This window comes from Scyliorhinus torazame, unplaced genomic scaffold (genome assembly GCF_047496885.1).
Source record: "Scyliorhinus torazame isolate Kashiwa2021f unplaced genomic scaffold, sScyTor2.1 scaffold_247, whole genome shotgun sequence".
NCBI classification, from domain to species: Eukaryota; Metazoa; Chordata; class Chondrichthyes; order Carcharhiniformes; family Scyliorhinidae; genus Scyliorhinus; species Scyliorhinus torazame.
In genome coordinates this window covers 17,155-33,405 of record NW_027307974.1, presented here as the reverse complement: position 1 = coordinate 33,405, position 16,251 = coordinate 17,155, and the positions used below count along the sequence as shown (strand labels likewise).

The window sequence follows — 16,251 nt, the reverse complement described above, 5'->3', positions numbered from 1 at the left end:
TCCTGGGAGTGTTTGATGGGGACAGTGTGGAGGGAGCTTTACTCTGTATCTAATCCCGTGCTGTACCTGTCCTGGGAGTGTTTGATGGGGAGAGTGTAGAAGCAGCTTTACTCTGTATCTAACCACGTGCTGTACCTGTCCTGGGAGTGTTTGATGGGGACAGTGTGGAGGGAGCTTTACCCTGTATCTAACCCCGTGCTGTACCTGTCCAGGGGAGTGTTTGATGGGGACAGTGTAGCGGGAGCTTTCCTCTGTATCTAACCCCGTGCTGTACCTGTCCTGAGAGTGTTTGATCGGGACAGTGGAGAGGGAGCTTTACTCTGTATCTAACCCCGTGCTGTACCTGTCCTGGGAATGTTTGATGGGAACAGTGTAGAGGCAACTTTACTCTGTATCTAACCCCGTGCTGTACATGTCCTGGGAGTGTTTGATGGGGACAGTGTAGAGGCAACTTTACTCTGTATCTAACCCCGTGCTGTACCTGTCCTGGGAGTGTTTGATGGGGACAGTGTAGAGGGAGCTTTACTCTGTATCTAACCCCGTGCTGTACCTGTCCTGGGAGTGATGGATGGGGACAGTGTAGAGGGAGCTTTACTCTGTATCGAACCCCGTCCTGTACCTGTCCTGGGAGTGTTTGATGGGGACAGTGTAGAGGGAGCTTTACTCTGTATCTAACCCCGTGCTGTACCTGTCCTGGGACTGTTTGATGAGGACAGTGTTGAGGGAGCTTTACTCTATCTAACCCCGTGCTGTACCTGTCCTGGGAGTGTTTGATGGGGACAGTGTCGAGGGAGCTTTACTCTGTATCTAACCCCGTGCAGTACCTGTCCTTGGAGTGTTTGATGGGGACAGTGTATAGGGAGCTTTACCCTTTATCTAACCCCGTGCTGTACCTGTCCTGTGAGTGTTGATGGGGACAGTGCAGAGGGAGCTTTACTATGTATCTAACCCCGTGCTGTACCTGTCCTGGGTATGTTTGATGGGGACAGTGCAGAGTGAGCTTTACTCTGTACCTAACCCTGTGCTGTACCTGTCCTGGGAGCGTTTGATGGGGACAGTGTAGAGGCAACTTTACTCTGTATCTAACCCCGTGCTGTACATGTCCTGGGAGTGTTTGATGGGGACAGTGTAGAGGCAACTTTACTCTGTATCTAACCCCGTGCTGTACCTGTCCTGGGAGTGTTTGATGGGGACAGTGTAGAGGGAGATTTACTCTGTATCTAACCCCGTGCTGTACTTGTCCTGGGAGTGTTTGATGGGGACAGTGTAGAGGGAGCTTTACTCTGTATCTAAACCGTGCTGTACCTGTGCTGGGAGTGTTTGATGGGGACAGTGTCGAGGGAGCTTTTCTCTGTATCTAATCCCGTGCTGTACCTGTCCTGGGAGTGTTTGATGGGGACAGTGCAGAGGGAGCTTTACTCTGTACTAACCCCGTGCTGTACCTGTCCTGGGAGTGTTTGATGGGGACAGTGTAGAGGGAGCTTTACTCTGTATCTAACCCCGTGCTGTACCTGTCCTGGGAGTGTTGATGGGGACAGTGTCGAGGGAGCTTTACTCTGTATCTAACCCCGTGCTGTACCTGTCCTGGGAGTGTTTGATGGGGACAGTGTAGTGGGAGCTTTACTCTGTATCTAACGCCGTGCTGTACCTGTCCTGGGAGTGTTTGATGGGGACAGTGTGGAGGGAGCTTTACTCTGTATCTAACCCCGTGCTGTACCTGTCCTGGGAGTGTTTGATGAGGACAGTGTAGAGGGAGCTTTACTCTATCTAACCCCGTGCTGTACCTGTCCTGGGAGTGTTTGATGGGGACAGTGTAGAGGGAGCTTTACTCTGTATCTAACCCCGTGCTGTACCTGTCCTGGGAGTGTTTGATGGGGACAGTGTCGAGCGAGCTTTACTCTGTATCTAATCCCGTGCTGTACCTGTCCTGGGAGTGTTTGACGGCGACAGTGCAGAGGGAGCTTTACTCTGTATCTAACCCCGTGCTGTACCTGTCCTGGGAGTGATGATGGGAACAGTGTAGAGGGAGCTTTACTCTGTACTAACCCCGTGCTGTACCTGTCCTGGGAGTGTTTGATGGGGACAGTGTAGAGGGAGCTTTACTCTGTATCTAACCCCGTGCTGTACCTGTCCTGGGAGTGATGATGGGAACAGTGTAGAGGGAGCTTTACTCTGTATCTGACCCCGTGGTGTACCTGTGCTGGAAGTGTTTGATGGGGACAGTGTAGAGGGAGCTTTACTCTGTATCTAACCCGGTGCTGTACCTGTCCTGGGAGTGTTTGATGGGGACAGTGTGGAGGGAGCTTTACTCTGTATCTAATCCCGTGCTGTACCTGTCCTGGGAGTGTTTGATGGGGACAGTGCAGAGCGAGCTTTACCCTGTATCTAACCCCGTGCTGGACCTGTCCTGGGAGTGCTTGATGAGGACAGTGGAGAGGGAGCTTTACTCTGTATCTAACCCCGTGCTGTACCTGTCCTGGGAGTGTTGATGGGGACAGTGTAGAGGGAGCTTTACTCTATCTAGCCCCGTGCTGTACCTGTCCTGGGAGTGTTTGATGGGGACAGTGTAGAGGGAGCTTCACACTGTATCTAACCCCGTGCTGTACCTGTCCTGGGAGTGTTTGATGGGGACAGTGTAGAGGGAGCTTCACTCTGTATCTAACCCCGTGCTGTACCTGTCCTGGGAGTGTTTGATGGGGACAGTGTAGAGGGAGCTTTACTCTGTATCTAACCCCGTGCTGTACCTGTCCTGGGAGTGTTGATGGGGACAGTGTAGAGGGAGCTTTACTCTGTATCTGACCCCCTGCTGTACCTGTGCTGGGAGTGTTTGATGGGGATAGTGTAGAGGGAGCTTTATTCTGTATCTAACCCCGTGCTGTACCCGTCCTGGGAGTGTTTGATGGGGACAGTGCAGAGGGAGCTTTACCCTGTATCTAACCCCGTGCTGTACCTGTCCTGGGAGTGTTTGATGGGGACAGTGTAGAGGGACCTGTACTCTGTATCTAACCCCGTGCTGTACCTGTCCTGGGAGTGTTGATGGGGACAGTGCAGAGGGAGCTTTAATCTGTATCTAGGCCCGTGCTGTACCTGTCCTGGGAGTGTTTGATGGGGACAGTGTAGAGGGAGCTTTACTCTGTATCTAACCCCTTGCTGTACCTGTCCTGGGAGTGTTTGATGGGGACAGTGTAGAGGGAGCTTTACTCTGTATCTAACCCCGTGCTGTACCTGTCCTGGGAGTGTTTGATGGGGACAGTGTGGAGGGAGCTTTACTCTGTATCTAACCCCGTGCTGTACCTGTCCTGGGAGTGATGATGGGAACAGTGGAGAGGGAGCTTTACTCTGTATCTGACCCCGTGCTGTACCTGTCCTGGGAGTGTTGATGGGGACAGTGCAGAGGGAGCTTTACTCTGTATCTAGCCTCGTGCTGTACCTGTCCTGGGAGTGGTTGATGGGGACAGTGTAGAGGGAGCTTTACACTGTATCTAACCCCGTGCTGTACCTGTCCTGGGAGTGTTTGATGGGGACAGTGCAGGGGGAGCTTTACCCTGTATCTAACCCCGTGCTGTACCTGTCCTGGGAGTGTTTGATGGGGACAGTGCAGAGGGAGCTTTACTCTGTATCTAACCCCGTTCTGTACCTGTCCTGGGAGTGTTTGATGGGGTGAGTGTGGAGGGAGATTTACTCTGTATCTAATCCCGTGCTGTACCTGTCCTGGGAGTATTTGATGGTGAGAGTGTAGAGGGAGCTTTACTCTGTATCGAACCCCGTGCTGTGTCTGTCCTAGGAGTGTTTGATGGGGACAGTGTAGAGGGAGCTTTACTCTGTACCTAACCCCGTGCTGTACCTGTCCTGGCAGTGTTTGATGGGGACAGTGTAGAGGGAGCTTTACTCTGTATCTAACCCCGTGCTGTACCTGTCCTGGAAGTGTTTGATGGGGACAGTGTAGAGGGAGCTTTACTCTGTATCTAACCCCGTGCTGTACCTGTCCTGGGAGTGTTTGATGGGGACAGTGTAGATGGAGATTTACTCTGTATCGAACCCTGTGCTGTCCCTGTCCTGGGAGTGTTTGATGGGGAGAGTGTAGAGGGAGCTTTACTCTATCTAGCGCCGTGCTGTACCTGTCCTGGGAGTGTTTGATGAGGACAGTGTAGAGGGAGCTTTACTCTATCTAGCCCCGTGCTGTACCTGTCCTGGGAGTGTTTGATGGGGAGAGTGTGGAGGGAGCTTCACTCTGTATCTAACCCCGTGCTGTACCTGTCCTGGGAGTGTTTGATGGGGACAGTGTAGAGGGAGCTTTACTCTGTATCTAACCCCGTGCTGTACCTGTCCTGTGAGTGTTGAAGGGGACAGTGTAGAGGGAGCTTTACTCTGTACCTGACCCCGTGCTGTACCTGTGCTGGGAGTGTTTGATGGGGACAGTGTAGAGGGAGCTTTACTCTGTATCTAACCCCGTGCTGTACCTGTCCTGGGAGTGTTGATGGGGACAGTGCAGAGGGAGCTTTACTCTGTATCTAACCCCGTGCTGTACCTGTCCTGGCAGTGTTTGATGGGGACAGTGTAGAGGAACCTTTACTCTGTATCTAACCCCGTGCTGTACCTGTCCTGGGAGTGTTGATGGGGACAGTGCAGAGGGAGCTTTACTCTGTATCTAGCCTCGTGCTGTACCTGTCCTGGGAGTGTTTGATGGGGACAGTGTAGAGGGAGCTTTACACTGTATCTAACCCCGTGCTGTACTTGTCCCGGGAGTGTTTGATGGGGACAGTGTAGAGGGAGCTTTACTCTTTATCTAACCCCGTGCTGTACCTGTCCTGGGAGTGTTTGATGGGGAGAGTGTAGAGGGAGCTTTACTCTGTATCTAACCCCGTGCTGTACCTGCCCTGGGAGTGTTTGATGGGGACAGTGTAGAGGGAGCTTTACTCTGTATCTAACCCCGTGCTGTACCTGTCCTGGGAGTGTTTGATGGGGACAGTGTAGAGGGAGCTTTACTCTTTATCTAACCCCGTGCTGTACCTGTCCTGGGAGTGTTTGATGGGGAGAGTGTAGAGGGAGCTTTACTCTGTATCTAACCCCGTGCTGTACCTGTCCTGGGAGTGTTTGATGGGGACAGTGCAGAGGGAGCTTTACTCTGTATCTAACCCCGTGTTGTACCTACCCTGGGAGTGTTTGATGGGGACAGTGTAGAGGGAGCTTTACTCTGTATCTAACCCCGTGCTGTACCTGTCCTGGGAGTGTTTGATGGGGACATTGTAGAGGGAGCTTTACTCTGTATCTAACCCCCTGCTGTGTCTGTCCTAGGAGTGTTTGATGGGGAAAGTGTAGAGGGAGCTTTACTCTGCATCTAACCCCGTGCTGTGTCTGTCCTCGGAGTGTTTGATGGGGACAGTGTAGAGGGAGCTTTACTCTGTATCTAACCCCGTGCTGTACCTGTCCTGGGAGTGTTTGATGGGGACAGTGTCGAGGGAGCTTTACTCTGTATCTAACCCCGTGCTGTACCTGTCCTGGGAGTGTTTGATGGTGACAGTGTAGAGGGAGCTTTACTCTGTATCTAACCCCGTGCTGCACCTGTCCTGGGAGTGTTTGATGGGGACAGTGTAGAGGAAGCTTTACTCTGTATCTAACCCCGTGCTGTACCTGTCCTGGGAGTGTTTGATGGGGACAGTGCAGAGGGAGCTTTACTCTGTATCTAACCCCGTGCTGTACCTGTCCTGGGAGTGTTTGATGGGGACAGTGCAGAGGGAGCTTTATTCTGTATCTAACCCCGTGCTGTACCTGTCCTGTGAGTGTTTGATGTGGAGAGTGTAGAGGGAGCTTTACCCTGTATCTAACCCCGTGATGTACCTGTCCTGGGAGTGTTTGATGGGGAGAGTGTAGAGGGAGCTTTCCCCTGTATCTAACCCCGTGCTGTACCTGTCCTGGGAGTGTTTGATGGGGACAGTGTAGAGGGAGCTTTACTCTGTATCTAACCCCGTGCTGTACCTGTCCTGGGAGTGTTTGATGGGGACAGTGTAGAGGGAGCTTTACTCTGTATCTAACCCCGTGCTGTACTTGTCCCGGGAGTGTTTGATGGGGACAGTGTAGAGGGAGCTTTACTCTGTATCTAACCCCGTGCTGTACCTGTCCTGGGAGTGTTTGATGGGGACATTGTAGAGGGAGCTTTACTCTGTATCTAACCCCCTGCTGTGTCTGTCCTAGGAGTGTTTGATGGGGACAGTGTAGAGGGAGCTTTACTCTGCATCTAACCCCGTGCTGTGTCTGTCCTAGGAGTGTTTGATGGGGACAGTGCAGAGGGAGCTTTACCCTGTATCTAACCCTGTGCTGTACCTGTCCTGGGAGTGTTTGATGGGGACAGTGTAGAGGGAGCTTTACTCTTTATCTAACCCCGTGCTGTACCTGTCCTGGGAGTGTTTGATGGGGAGAGTGTAGAGGGAGCTTTACTCTGTATCTAACCCCGTGCTGTCCCTGTCCTGGGAGTGTTTGATGTGGACAGTGTAGAGGGAGCTTTACTCTGTACCTAACGTCGTGCTGTACCTGTCCTGGGAGTGTTTGATGGGGACAGTGCAGAGGGAGCTTTACTCTGTATCTAACCCCGTGTTGTACCTACCCTGGGAGTGTTTGATGGGGACAGTGTAGAGGGAGCTTTACTCTGTATCTAACCCCGTGCTGTACCTGTCCTGGGAGTGTTTGATGTGGACAGTGTAGAGGGAGCTTTACTCTGTACCTAACGTCGTGCTGTACCTGTCCTGGGAGTGTTTGATGGGGACAGTGCAGAGGGAGCTTTACTCTGTATCTAACCCCGTGTTGTACCTACCCTGGGAGTGTTTGATGGGGACAGTGTAGAGGGAGCTTTACTCTGTATCTAACCCCGTGCTGTACCTGTCCTGGGAGTGTTTGATGGGGACATTGTAGAGGGAGCTTTACTCTGTATCTAACCCCCTGCTGTGTCTGTCCTAGGAGTGTTTGATGGGGACAGTGTAGAGGGAGCTTTACTCTGTATCTAACCCCGTGCTGTACCTGTCCTGGGAGTGTTTGATGGTGACAGTGTAGAGGGAGCTTTACTCTGTATCTAACCCCGTGCTGCACCTGTCCTGGGAGTGTTTGATGGGGACAGTGTAGAGGAAGCTTTACTCTGTATCTAACCCCGTGCTGTACCTGTCCTGGGAGTGTTTGATGGGGACAGTGTAGAGGGAGCTTTACTCTGTATCTAACCCCGTGCTGTACCTGTCCTGGGAGTGTTTGATGGGGACAGTGCAGAGGGAGCTTTATTCTGTATCTAACCCCGTGCTGTACCTGTCCTGGGAGTGTTTGATGGGGACAGTGTAGAGGGAGCTTTACTCTGTATCTAACCCCGTGCTGTACTTGTCCCGGGAGTGTTTGATGGGGACAGTGTAGAGGGAGCTTTACCCTGTATCTAACCCCGTGCTGTACCTGTCCTGGGAGTGTTTGATGGGGACAGTGTAGAGGGAGCTTTACGCTGTATCTAACCCCGTGCTGCACCTGTCCTGGGAGTGTTTGATGGGGACAGTGTAGAGGGAGCTTTACTCTGTATCTAACCCCGTGCTGTACCTGTCCTGGGAGTGTTTGATGGGGACAGTGTAGAGGGAGCTTTACTCTGTATCTAACCCCGTGCTGCACCTGTCCTGGGAGTGTTTGAAGGGGACAGTGTAGAGGGAGCTTTACTCTGTATCTAACTCCGTGCTGTACCTGTCCTGGGAGTGTTTGAAGGGGACAGTGTAGAGGGAGCTTTACTCTGTATCTAACTCCGTGCTGTACCTGTCCTGGGAGTGTTTGAAGGGGACAGTGTAGAGGGAGCTTTACTCTGTATCTAACCCCGTGCTGTACCTGTCCTGGGAGTGTTTGATGGGGACAGTGTAGAGGGAGCTTTACTCTGTATCTAACCCCGTGCTGTACTTGTCCCGGGAGTGTTTGATGGGGACAGTGTAGAGGGAGCTTTACCCTGTATCTAACCCCGTGCTGTACCTGTCCTGGGAGTGTTTGATGGGGACAGTGTAGAGGGAGCTTTACGCTGTATCTAACCCCGTGCTGCACCTGTCCTGGGAGTGTTTGATGGGGACAGTGTAAAGGGAGCTTTACTCTGTATCTAACCCCGTGCTGTACCTGTCCTGGGAGTGTTTGATGGGGACAGTGTAGAGGGAGCTTTACTCTGTATCTAACCCCGTGCTGCACCTGTCCTGGGAGTGTTTGAAGGGGACAGTGTAGAGGGAGCTTTACTCTGTATCTAACTCCGTGCTGTACCTGTCCTGGGAGTGTTTGAAGGGGACAGTGTAGAGGGAGCTTTACTCTGTATCTAACTCCGTGCTGTACCTATCCTGGGAGTGTTTGAAGGGGACAGTGTAGAGGGAGCTTTACTCTGTATCTAACCCCGTGCTGTACCTGTCCTGGGAGTGTTTGATGGGGACAGTGTATAGATAGCTTTACTCTGTATCTAACCCCGTGCTGTACCTGTCCTGGGAGTGTTTAATGGGGACAGTGTGGAGGGAGCTTTACTCTGTATCTAACCCCGTGCTGTGTCTGTCCTAGGAGTGTTTGATGGGGACAGTGTAAAGGGAGCTTTACTCTTTATCTAACCCCGTGCTGTACCTGTCCTGGGAGTGTTTGATGGGGAGAGTGTAGAGGGAGCTTTACTCTGTATCTAACCCCGTGCTGTACCTGCCCTGGGAGTGTTTGATGGGGACAGTGTAGAGGGAGCTTTACTCTGTATCTAACCCCGTGCTGTACCTGTCCTGGGAGTGTTTGATGGGGACATTGTAGAGGGAGCTTTACTCTGTATCTAACCCCCTGCTGTGTCTGTCCTAGGAGTGTTTGATGGGGACAGTGTAGAGGGAGCTTTACTCTGCATCTAACCCCGTGCTGTACCTGTCCTGGGAGTGTTTGATGGGGAGAGTGTAGAGGGAGCTTTACTCTGTATCTCACCCCATGCTGTACCTGTCCTGGGAGTGTTTGATGGGGACACTGCAGAGGGAGCTTTACTCTGTATCTAACCCCGTCCTGTACCTGTCCTGGGAGTGTTTGATGGGGACAATGTAGAGGGAGCTTTACTCTGTATCTAACCCCCTGCTGTGTCTGTCCTAGGAGTGTTTGATGGGGACAGTGTAGAGGGAGCTTTACTCTGCATCTAACCCCGTGCTGTACCTGTCCTGGGAGTGTTTGATGGGGACAGTGTAGAGGGAGCTTTACTCTGTATCTAACCCCGTGCTGTACCTGTCCTGGGAGTGTTTGATGGGGACAGTGTCGAGGGAGCTTTACTCTGTATCTAACCCCGTGCTGTACCTGTCCTGGGAGTGTTTGATGGTGACAGTGTAGAGGGAGCTTTACTCTGTATCTAACCCCGTGCTGCACCTGTCCTGGGAGTGTTTGATGGGGACAGTGTAGAGGAAGCTTTACTCTGTATCTAACCCCGTGCTGTACCTGTCCTGGGAGTGTTTGATGGGGACAGTGCAGAGGGAGCTTTATTCTGTATCTAACCCCGTGCTGTACTTGTCCCGGGAGTGTTTGATGGGGACAGTTTAGAGGAAGCTTTACTCTGTATCTAACCCCGTGCTGTACCTGTCCTGGGAGTGTTTGATGGGGACAGTGTAGAGGGAGCTTTACTCTGTATCTAACCCCGTGCTGTACCTGTCCTGGGAGTGTTTGATGGGGACAGTGTAGAGGGAGCTTTACTCTGTATCTAACCCCGTGCTGTACCTGTCCTGGGAGTGTTTGATGGGGACAGTGCAGAGGGAGCTTTATTCTGTATCTAACCCCGTGCTGTACCTGTCCCGGGAGTGTTTGATGTGGAGAGTGTAGAGGGAGCTTTACCCTGTATCTAACCCCGTGCTGTACCTGTCCTGGGAGTGTTTGATGGGGACAGTGTAGAGGGAGCTTTACGCTGTATCTAACCCCGTGCTGCACCTGTCCTGGGAGTGTTTGATGGGGACAGTGTAGAGGGAGCTTTACTCTGTATCTAACCCCGTGCTGTACCTGTCCTGGGAGTGTTTGAAGGGGACAGTGTAGAGGGAGCTTTACTCTGTATCTAACCCCGTGCTGTACCTGTCCTGGGAGTGTTTGATGGGGACAGTGTCGAGGGAGCTTTACTCTGTATCTAACCCCGTGCTGTACCTGTCCTGGGAGTGTTTGATGGGGACAGTGTAGAGATAGCTTTACTCTGTATCTAACCCCGTGCTGTACCTGTCCTGGGAGTGTTTAATGGGGACAGTGGGAAGGGAGCTTTACTCTGTATCTAACCCCGTGCTGTACCTGTCCTGGGAGTGTTTGATGGGGACAGTGTGGAGGGAGCTTTACTCTGTATCTAAATCCGTGCTGTACCTGTCCTGCGAGTGTTTGATGGGGACAGTGTAGAGGGAGCTTTACTCTGTATCTAACCCCATGCTGTACCTGTCCTGGGAGTGTTTGATGGGGACAGTGTAGAGGGAGCTTTACTCTGTATCTAACCCCGTGCTGTACCTGTCATGGGAGTGTTTGATGGGGACAGTGTGGAGGGAGCTTTACTCTGTATCTAACCCCGTGCTGTACCTGTCCTGCGAGTGTTTGATGGGGACAGTGTAGAGGGAGCTTTACTTTGTATCTAACCCCATGCTGTACCTGTCCTGGGAGTGTTTGATGGGGACAGTGTAGAGGGAGCTTTACTCTGTATCTAACCCCGTGCTGTACCTGTCCTGGGAGTGTTTGAAGGGGACAGTGTAGAGGGAGCTTTACTCTGTATCTAACCCCGTGCTGTACCTGTCCTGGGAGTGTTTGATGGGGACAGTGTAGAGGGAGCTTTACTCTGTATCTAACCCCGTGCTGTACATGTCCTGGGAGTGTTTGATGGGGACTGTGTAGAGGGAGCTTTACTCTGTATCTAACCCCGTGCTGTACCTGTCCTGGGAGTGTTTGATGGGGACAGTGTAGAGGGAGCTTCACTCTGTATCTAACCCCGTGCTGTACCTGTCCTGGGAGTGTTTGATGGGGACTGTGTAGAGGGAGCTTTACTCTGTATCTAACCCCGTGCTGTACATGTCCTGGGAGTGTTTGACGGGGACAGTGTAGAGGGAGCTTTACTCTGTATCTAACCCCGTGCTGTACCTGTCCTGAGAGTGTTTGATGGGGACAGTGTAGCGGGAGCTTTACTCTGTATCTAACCCCGTGCTGTACTTGTCCTGGGAGTGTTTGATGGAGACAGTGTCGAGGGAGCTTTACTCTGTATCTAACCCCGTGCTGTACATGTCCTGGGAGTGTTTGATGGGGACAGTGTAGAGGGAGCTTTACTCTGTATCTAACCCCGTGCTGTACCTGTCCTGGGAGTGTTTGATGGGGACAGTGTAGAGGGAGCTTTACTCTGTATCTAACCTCGTGCTGTACCTGTCCTGGGAGTGTTTGATGGAGACAGTGTCGAGGGAGCTTTACTCTGTATCTAACCTCGTGCTGTACCTGTCCTGGGAGTGTTTGATGGGGACAGTGTAGAGGGAGCTTTACTCTGTATCTAACACCGTGCTGTGCCTGTCCTGGGAGTGTTTGATGGAGACAGTGTAGAGGGAGCTTTACTCTGTATCTAACCTCGTGCTGTACCTGTCCTGGGAGTGTTTGATGGAGACAGTGTCGAGGGAGCTTTACTCTGTATCTAACCTCGTGCTGTACCTGTCCTGGGAGTGTTTGATGGGGACAGTGTAGAGGGAGCTTTACTCTGTATCTAACCCCGTGCTGTGCCTGTCCTGGGAGTGTTTGATGGAGACAGTGTAGAGGGAGCTTTACTCTGTATCTAACCCGTGCTGTACCTGTCCTGGGAGTGTTTGATGGGGACAGTGTAGAGGGAGCTTTACTCTGTATCTAACCCCGTGCTGTACCTGTCCTGGGAGTGTTTGATGGGGACAGTGTAGAGGGAGCTTTACTCTGTATCTAACCCCGTGCTGTACCTGTCCTGGGAGTGTTTGATGGGGACAGTGTAGAGGGAGCTTTACTCTGTATCTAACCCCGTGCTGTACATGTCCTGGGAGTGTTTGAAGGGGCTAATCCCTGTGCCTCGGACATGGTGCTCGGTTGGACCGATGGGGAAGCGGGACAGATGTTTACAGCATGGAAACTGTCCCTTCGGCCCGGCTTGTCCATGCCGCCCAGTTTCTATCCCTGAGCTATTCCCACTTGCCTGCATTTACCCTCTGTCCCCACCCCGCCCATGTAACTATCTTAAATGCTTTTTAAAACACAAAACTGTCCCCGCCTCTACCACTGCCTCTGGCAGCTCGTTCCAGACGCTCACCACCCTCTGTGTGTGCAATAACTTCCCCTCTGGTCTCTCTTGTATCTCTCACCTCTCACCTCTCGTTCTAGACTCCCCTACCTTTGGGAAAAGATGTTGACTATCTACCTTATTGATGCCCCTCATTATTTTATAGACCTCTATAAGATCACCCCTAAGCCTCCTACGCTCCAGGGAAAATAGTCCCAGTCTATCCAGCCTCTCCTTATAACTCAAACCATCAAGTCCCGGCAACATCCTAGTAAATCTTTTCTGCACTCTTTCCAGTTTAATAATATCCTTTCTATAATAGGGTGACCAGAACTGCACACAGTATTCCAAGTGTGGCCGTACCAATGTCTTGTACAACTTCAACAAGACGTCCCAACTCCTGTATTCAATGTTCTGACCAATGAAACCAAGCATGCCGAATGCCTTCTTCACCACCCTGTCCACCTGCGACTCCACATTCAAGGAGCTATGAACCTGTACCCCTAGATCTCTTTGTTCTGTAACTCTCCCCAACTCCCTAACAACAACCGAGTAGGTCCTGCCCCGATTCGATCGAACAAAATGGCCTTGAGAGACAACGCTGTGGGGAAGGGCTCGTAGAGGGGACAGCAAGCCCGAGGTGGGTATGGGGAGTGAGAATGCCCGTTCTGCAGAGGGGGGGGGGGGGGGGGTCTCCTCCTGCCTGACACAGAATCCACTGGGATCCCCGTCTCAGGTCCCACTGTGACCTACAGCCCCTCCCCCGTCGGGAGGGAGGGGGGAGGGAGGGGGGTGGCGATTCCGTTCCAATCTCTGTCTTTAATGCGATTGAACAATCCAGTGTATTTCACAGTGAGGCGCCCCACACGGCCACTGCCCCGGCCCCTGCTGGTGAGAGTTGAGACGGTCTGCATGCAGGATGAGATGTTCCATGTTGTCTGGTACTGACTGCGCTCTTTCTATTCCCCCCTCCAGCGAGCAAGGATTTGGCACAGACGTCCTATTTCATGGCTACCAACAGGTTGTTAGTCACTGTATCATTGCAAACATTCTGACGAACTACAAATTTATTGTCTGTCTGTGTTTGTGTCTGCGGGTCGTAGCAACTGTGTGTGTGTGTGTGTGACTGGCTGTCTGTGTGTGTGTGTGACTGGCTGTGCGTGTGGCTGACGCTGTGTGTGTGTGTGTGGCTGACGCTGTGTGTGTGTGGCTGACGCTGTGCGTGTGTGGCTGACGCTGTGCGTGTGTGGCTGACGCTGTGCGTGTGTGGCTGACGCTGTGCGTGTGTGGCTGACGCTGTGCGTGTGTGGCTGACGCTGTGCGTGTGTGGCTGACGCTGTGCGTGTGTGGCTGACGCTGTGCGTGTGTGGCTGACGCTGTGCGTGTGGCTGACGCTGTGTGTGTGTGTGGCTGACGCTGTGTGTGTGTGGCTGACGCTGTGTGTGTGTGGCTGACGCTGTGTGTGTGTGGCTGACGCTGTGTGTGTGTGGCTGACGCTGTGTGTGGCTGACGCTGTGTGTGTGTGTGGCTGACGCTGTGCGTGTGGCTGACGCTGTGCGTGTGTGGCTGACGCTGTGCGTGTGAGGCTGACGCTGTGTGTGTGTGGCTGACGCTGTGTGTGTGTGGCTGACGCTGTGCGAGTGTGGCTGACGCTGTGCGAGTGTGGCTGACGCTGTGTGTGTGTGGCTGACGCTGTGTGTGTGTGGCTGACGCTGTGTGTGTGTGTGGCTGACGCTGTGTGTGTGGCTGACGCTGTGTGTGTGGCTGACGCTGTGTGTGTGTGTGGCTGACGCTGTGTGTGTGTGGCTGACGCTGTGTGTGTGGGTCTGACGCTGTGTGTGTGTGGCTGACGCTGTGTGTGTGTGGCTGACGCTGTGTGTGTGGGTCTGACGCTGTGTGTGTGTGGCTGACGCTGTGTGTGTGTGGCTGACGCTGTGTGTGTGTGGCTGACGCTGTGTGTGTGTGGCTGACGCTGTGTGTGTGTGTGTGGCTGACGTTGTGTGTGTGTGGCTGACGCTGTGTGTGTGTGGCTGACGCTGTGCGTGTGTGGCTGACGCTGTGCGTGTGTGGCTGACGCTGTGCGTGTGTGGCTGACGCTGTGCGTGTGTGGCTGACGCTGTGCGTGTGTGGCTGACGCTGTGCGCGTGTGGCTGACGCTGTGTGCGTGTGGCTGACGCTGTGTGTGTGGCTGACGCTGTGTGTGTGGCTGACGCTGTGTGTGTGAGGCTGACGCTGTGTGTGTGTGGCTGACGCTGTGTGTGTGTGTGTGGCTGACGCTGTGCGTGTGTGGCTGACGCTGTGCGAGTGTGGCTGACGCAGTGCGTGTGTGGCTGACGCTGTGCGTGTGTGGCTGACGCTGTGCGTGTGTGGCTGACGCTGTGTGTGTGGCTGACGCTGTGCGTGTGTGGCTGACGCTGTGTGTGTGTGTGTGGCTGACGCTGTGCGTGTGTGGCTGACGCTGTGCGAGTGTGGCTGACGCAGTGCGTGTGTGGCTGACGCTGTGCGTGTGTGGCTGACGCTGTGCGTGTGTGGCTGACGCTGTGCGTGTGTGGCTGACGCTGTGCGTGTGTGGCTGACGCTGTGCGTGTGAGGCTGACGCTGTGTGTGTGTGTGTGGCTGACGCTGTGCGTGTGTGGCTGACGCTGTGCGAGTGTGGCTGACGCAGTGCGTGTGTGGCTGACGCTGTGCGTGTGTGGCTGACGCTGTGCGTGTGTGGCTGACGCTGTGCGAGTGTGGCTGACGCTGTGCGTGTGTGGCTGACGCTGTGCGTGTGTGGCTGACGCTGTGCGCGTGTGGCTGACGCTGTGCGTGTGAGGCTGACGCTGTGTGTGAGGCTGACGCTGTGCGTGTGAGGCTGACGCTGTGCGTGTGTGGCTGACGCTGTGCGTGTGTGGCTGACGCTGTGCGAGTGTGGCTGACGCTGTGCGAGTGTGGCTGACGCTGTGCGAGTGTGGCTGACGCTGTGCGTGTGTGGCTGACGCTGTGCGTGTGTGGCTGACGCTGTGCGCGTGTGGCTGACGCTGTGCGTGTGAGGCTGACGCTGTGTGTGTGTGAGGCTGACGCTGTGTGTGTGTGGCTGACGCTGTGCGTGTGGCTGACGCTGTGCGTGTGTGGCTGACGTTGTGCGTGTGTGGCTGACGCTGTGTGTGTGAGGCTGACGCTGTGTGTGTGTGGCTGACGCTGTGTGTGTGTGGCTGACGCTGTGTGTGTGTGGCTGACGCTGTGTGTGTGTGGCTGACGTTGTGCGTGTGTGGCTGACGCTGTGTGTGTGTGGCTGACGCTGTGTGTGTGTGGCTGACGCTGTGTGTGTGTGGCTGACGCTGTGTGTGTGTGGCTGACGCTGTGCGTGTGTGGCTGACGTTGTGCGTGTGTGGCTGACGCTGTGTGTGTGAGGCTGACGCTGTGTGTGTGTGGCTGACGCTGTGTGTGTGAGGCTGACGCTGTGTGTGTGTGGCTGACGCTGTGTGTGTGTGGCTGACGCTGTGTGTGTGTGGCTGACGCTGTGTGTGTGTGGCTGACGCTGTGCGTGTGTGGCTGACGTTGTGCGTGTGTGGCTGACGCTGTGTGTGTGTGGCTGACGCTGTGTGTGTGTGGCTGACGCTGTGTGTGTGTGGCTGACGCTGTGCGTGTGTGGCTGACGTTGTGCGTGTGTGGCTGACGCTGTGTGTGTGAGGCTGACGCTGTGTGTGTGTGGCTGACGCTGTGTGTGTGAGGCTGACGCTGTGTGTGTGTGGCTGACGCTGTGTGTGTGTGAGGCTGACGCTGTGTGTGTGTGGCTGACGCTGTGCGTGTGGCTGACGCTGTGTGTGTGTGAGGCTGACGCTGTGTGTGTGTGAGGCTGACGCTGTGTGTGTGTGGCTGACGCTGTGTGTGTGTGGCTGACGCTGTGTGAGTGTGGCTGACGCTGTGTGTGTGTGGCTGACGCTGTGTGAGTGTGGCTGACGCTGTGCGTGTGAGGCTGACGCTGTGCGTGTGTGGCTGACGCTGTGTGTGTGTGGCTGACGCTGTGTGTGTGTGGCTGACGCTGT

At 53.9% G+C, this 16,251-nt stretch overlaps 1 protein-coding gene across 3 annotated transcripts in view; it reads left to right on the top strand.

The window, feature by feature from the left end:
- Positions 1–16,251, top strand: part of LOC140406107 (cyclin-T1-like) — a 272,545-nt gene that overhangs the window by 248,023 nt on the left and 8,271 nt on the right. For 2 of the 3 annotated variants that reach the window (XM_072494261.1, XM_072494260.1), the window contains exon 6: positions 13,199–13,244. The exons of the other annotated variant lie outside the window; for it this stretch is intronic. In XM_072494261.1, the coding sequence (XP_072350362.1) occupies positions 13,199–13,244 (46 nt within the window). The remainder of the gene's footprint in view (positions 1–13,198; positions 13,245–16,251) is intronic. 3 annotated transcript variants of the gene reach the window in all.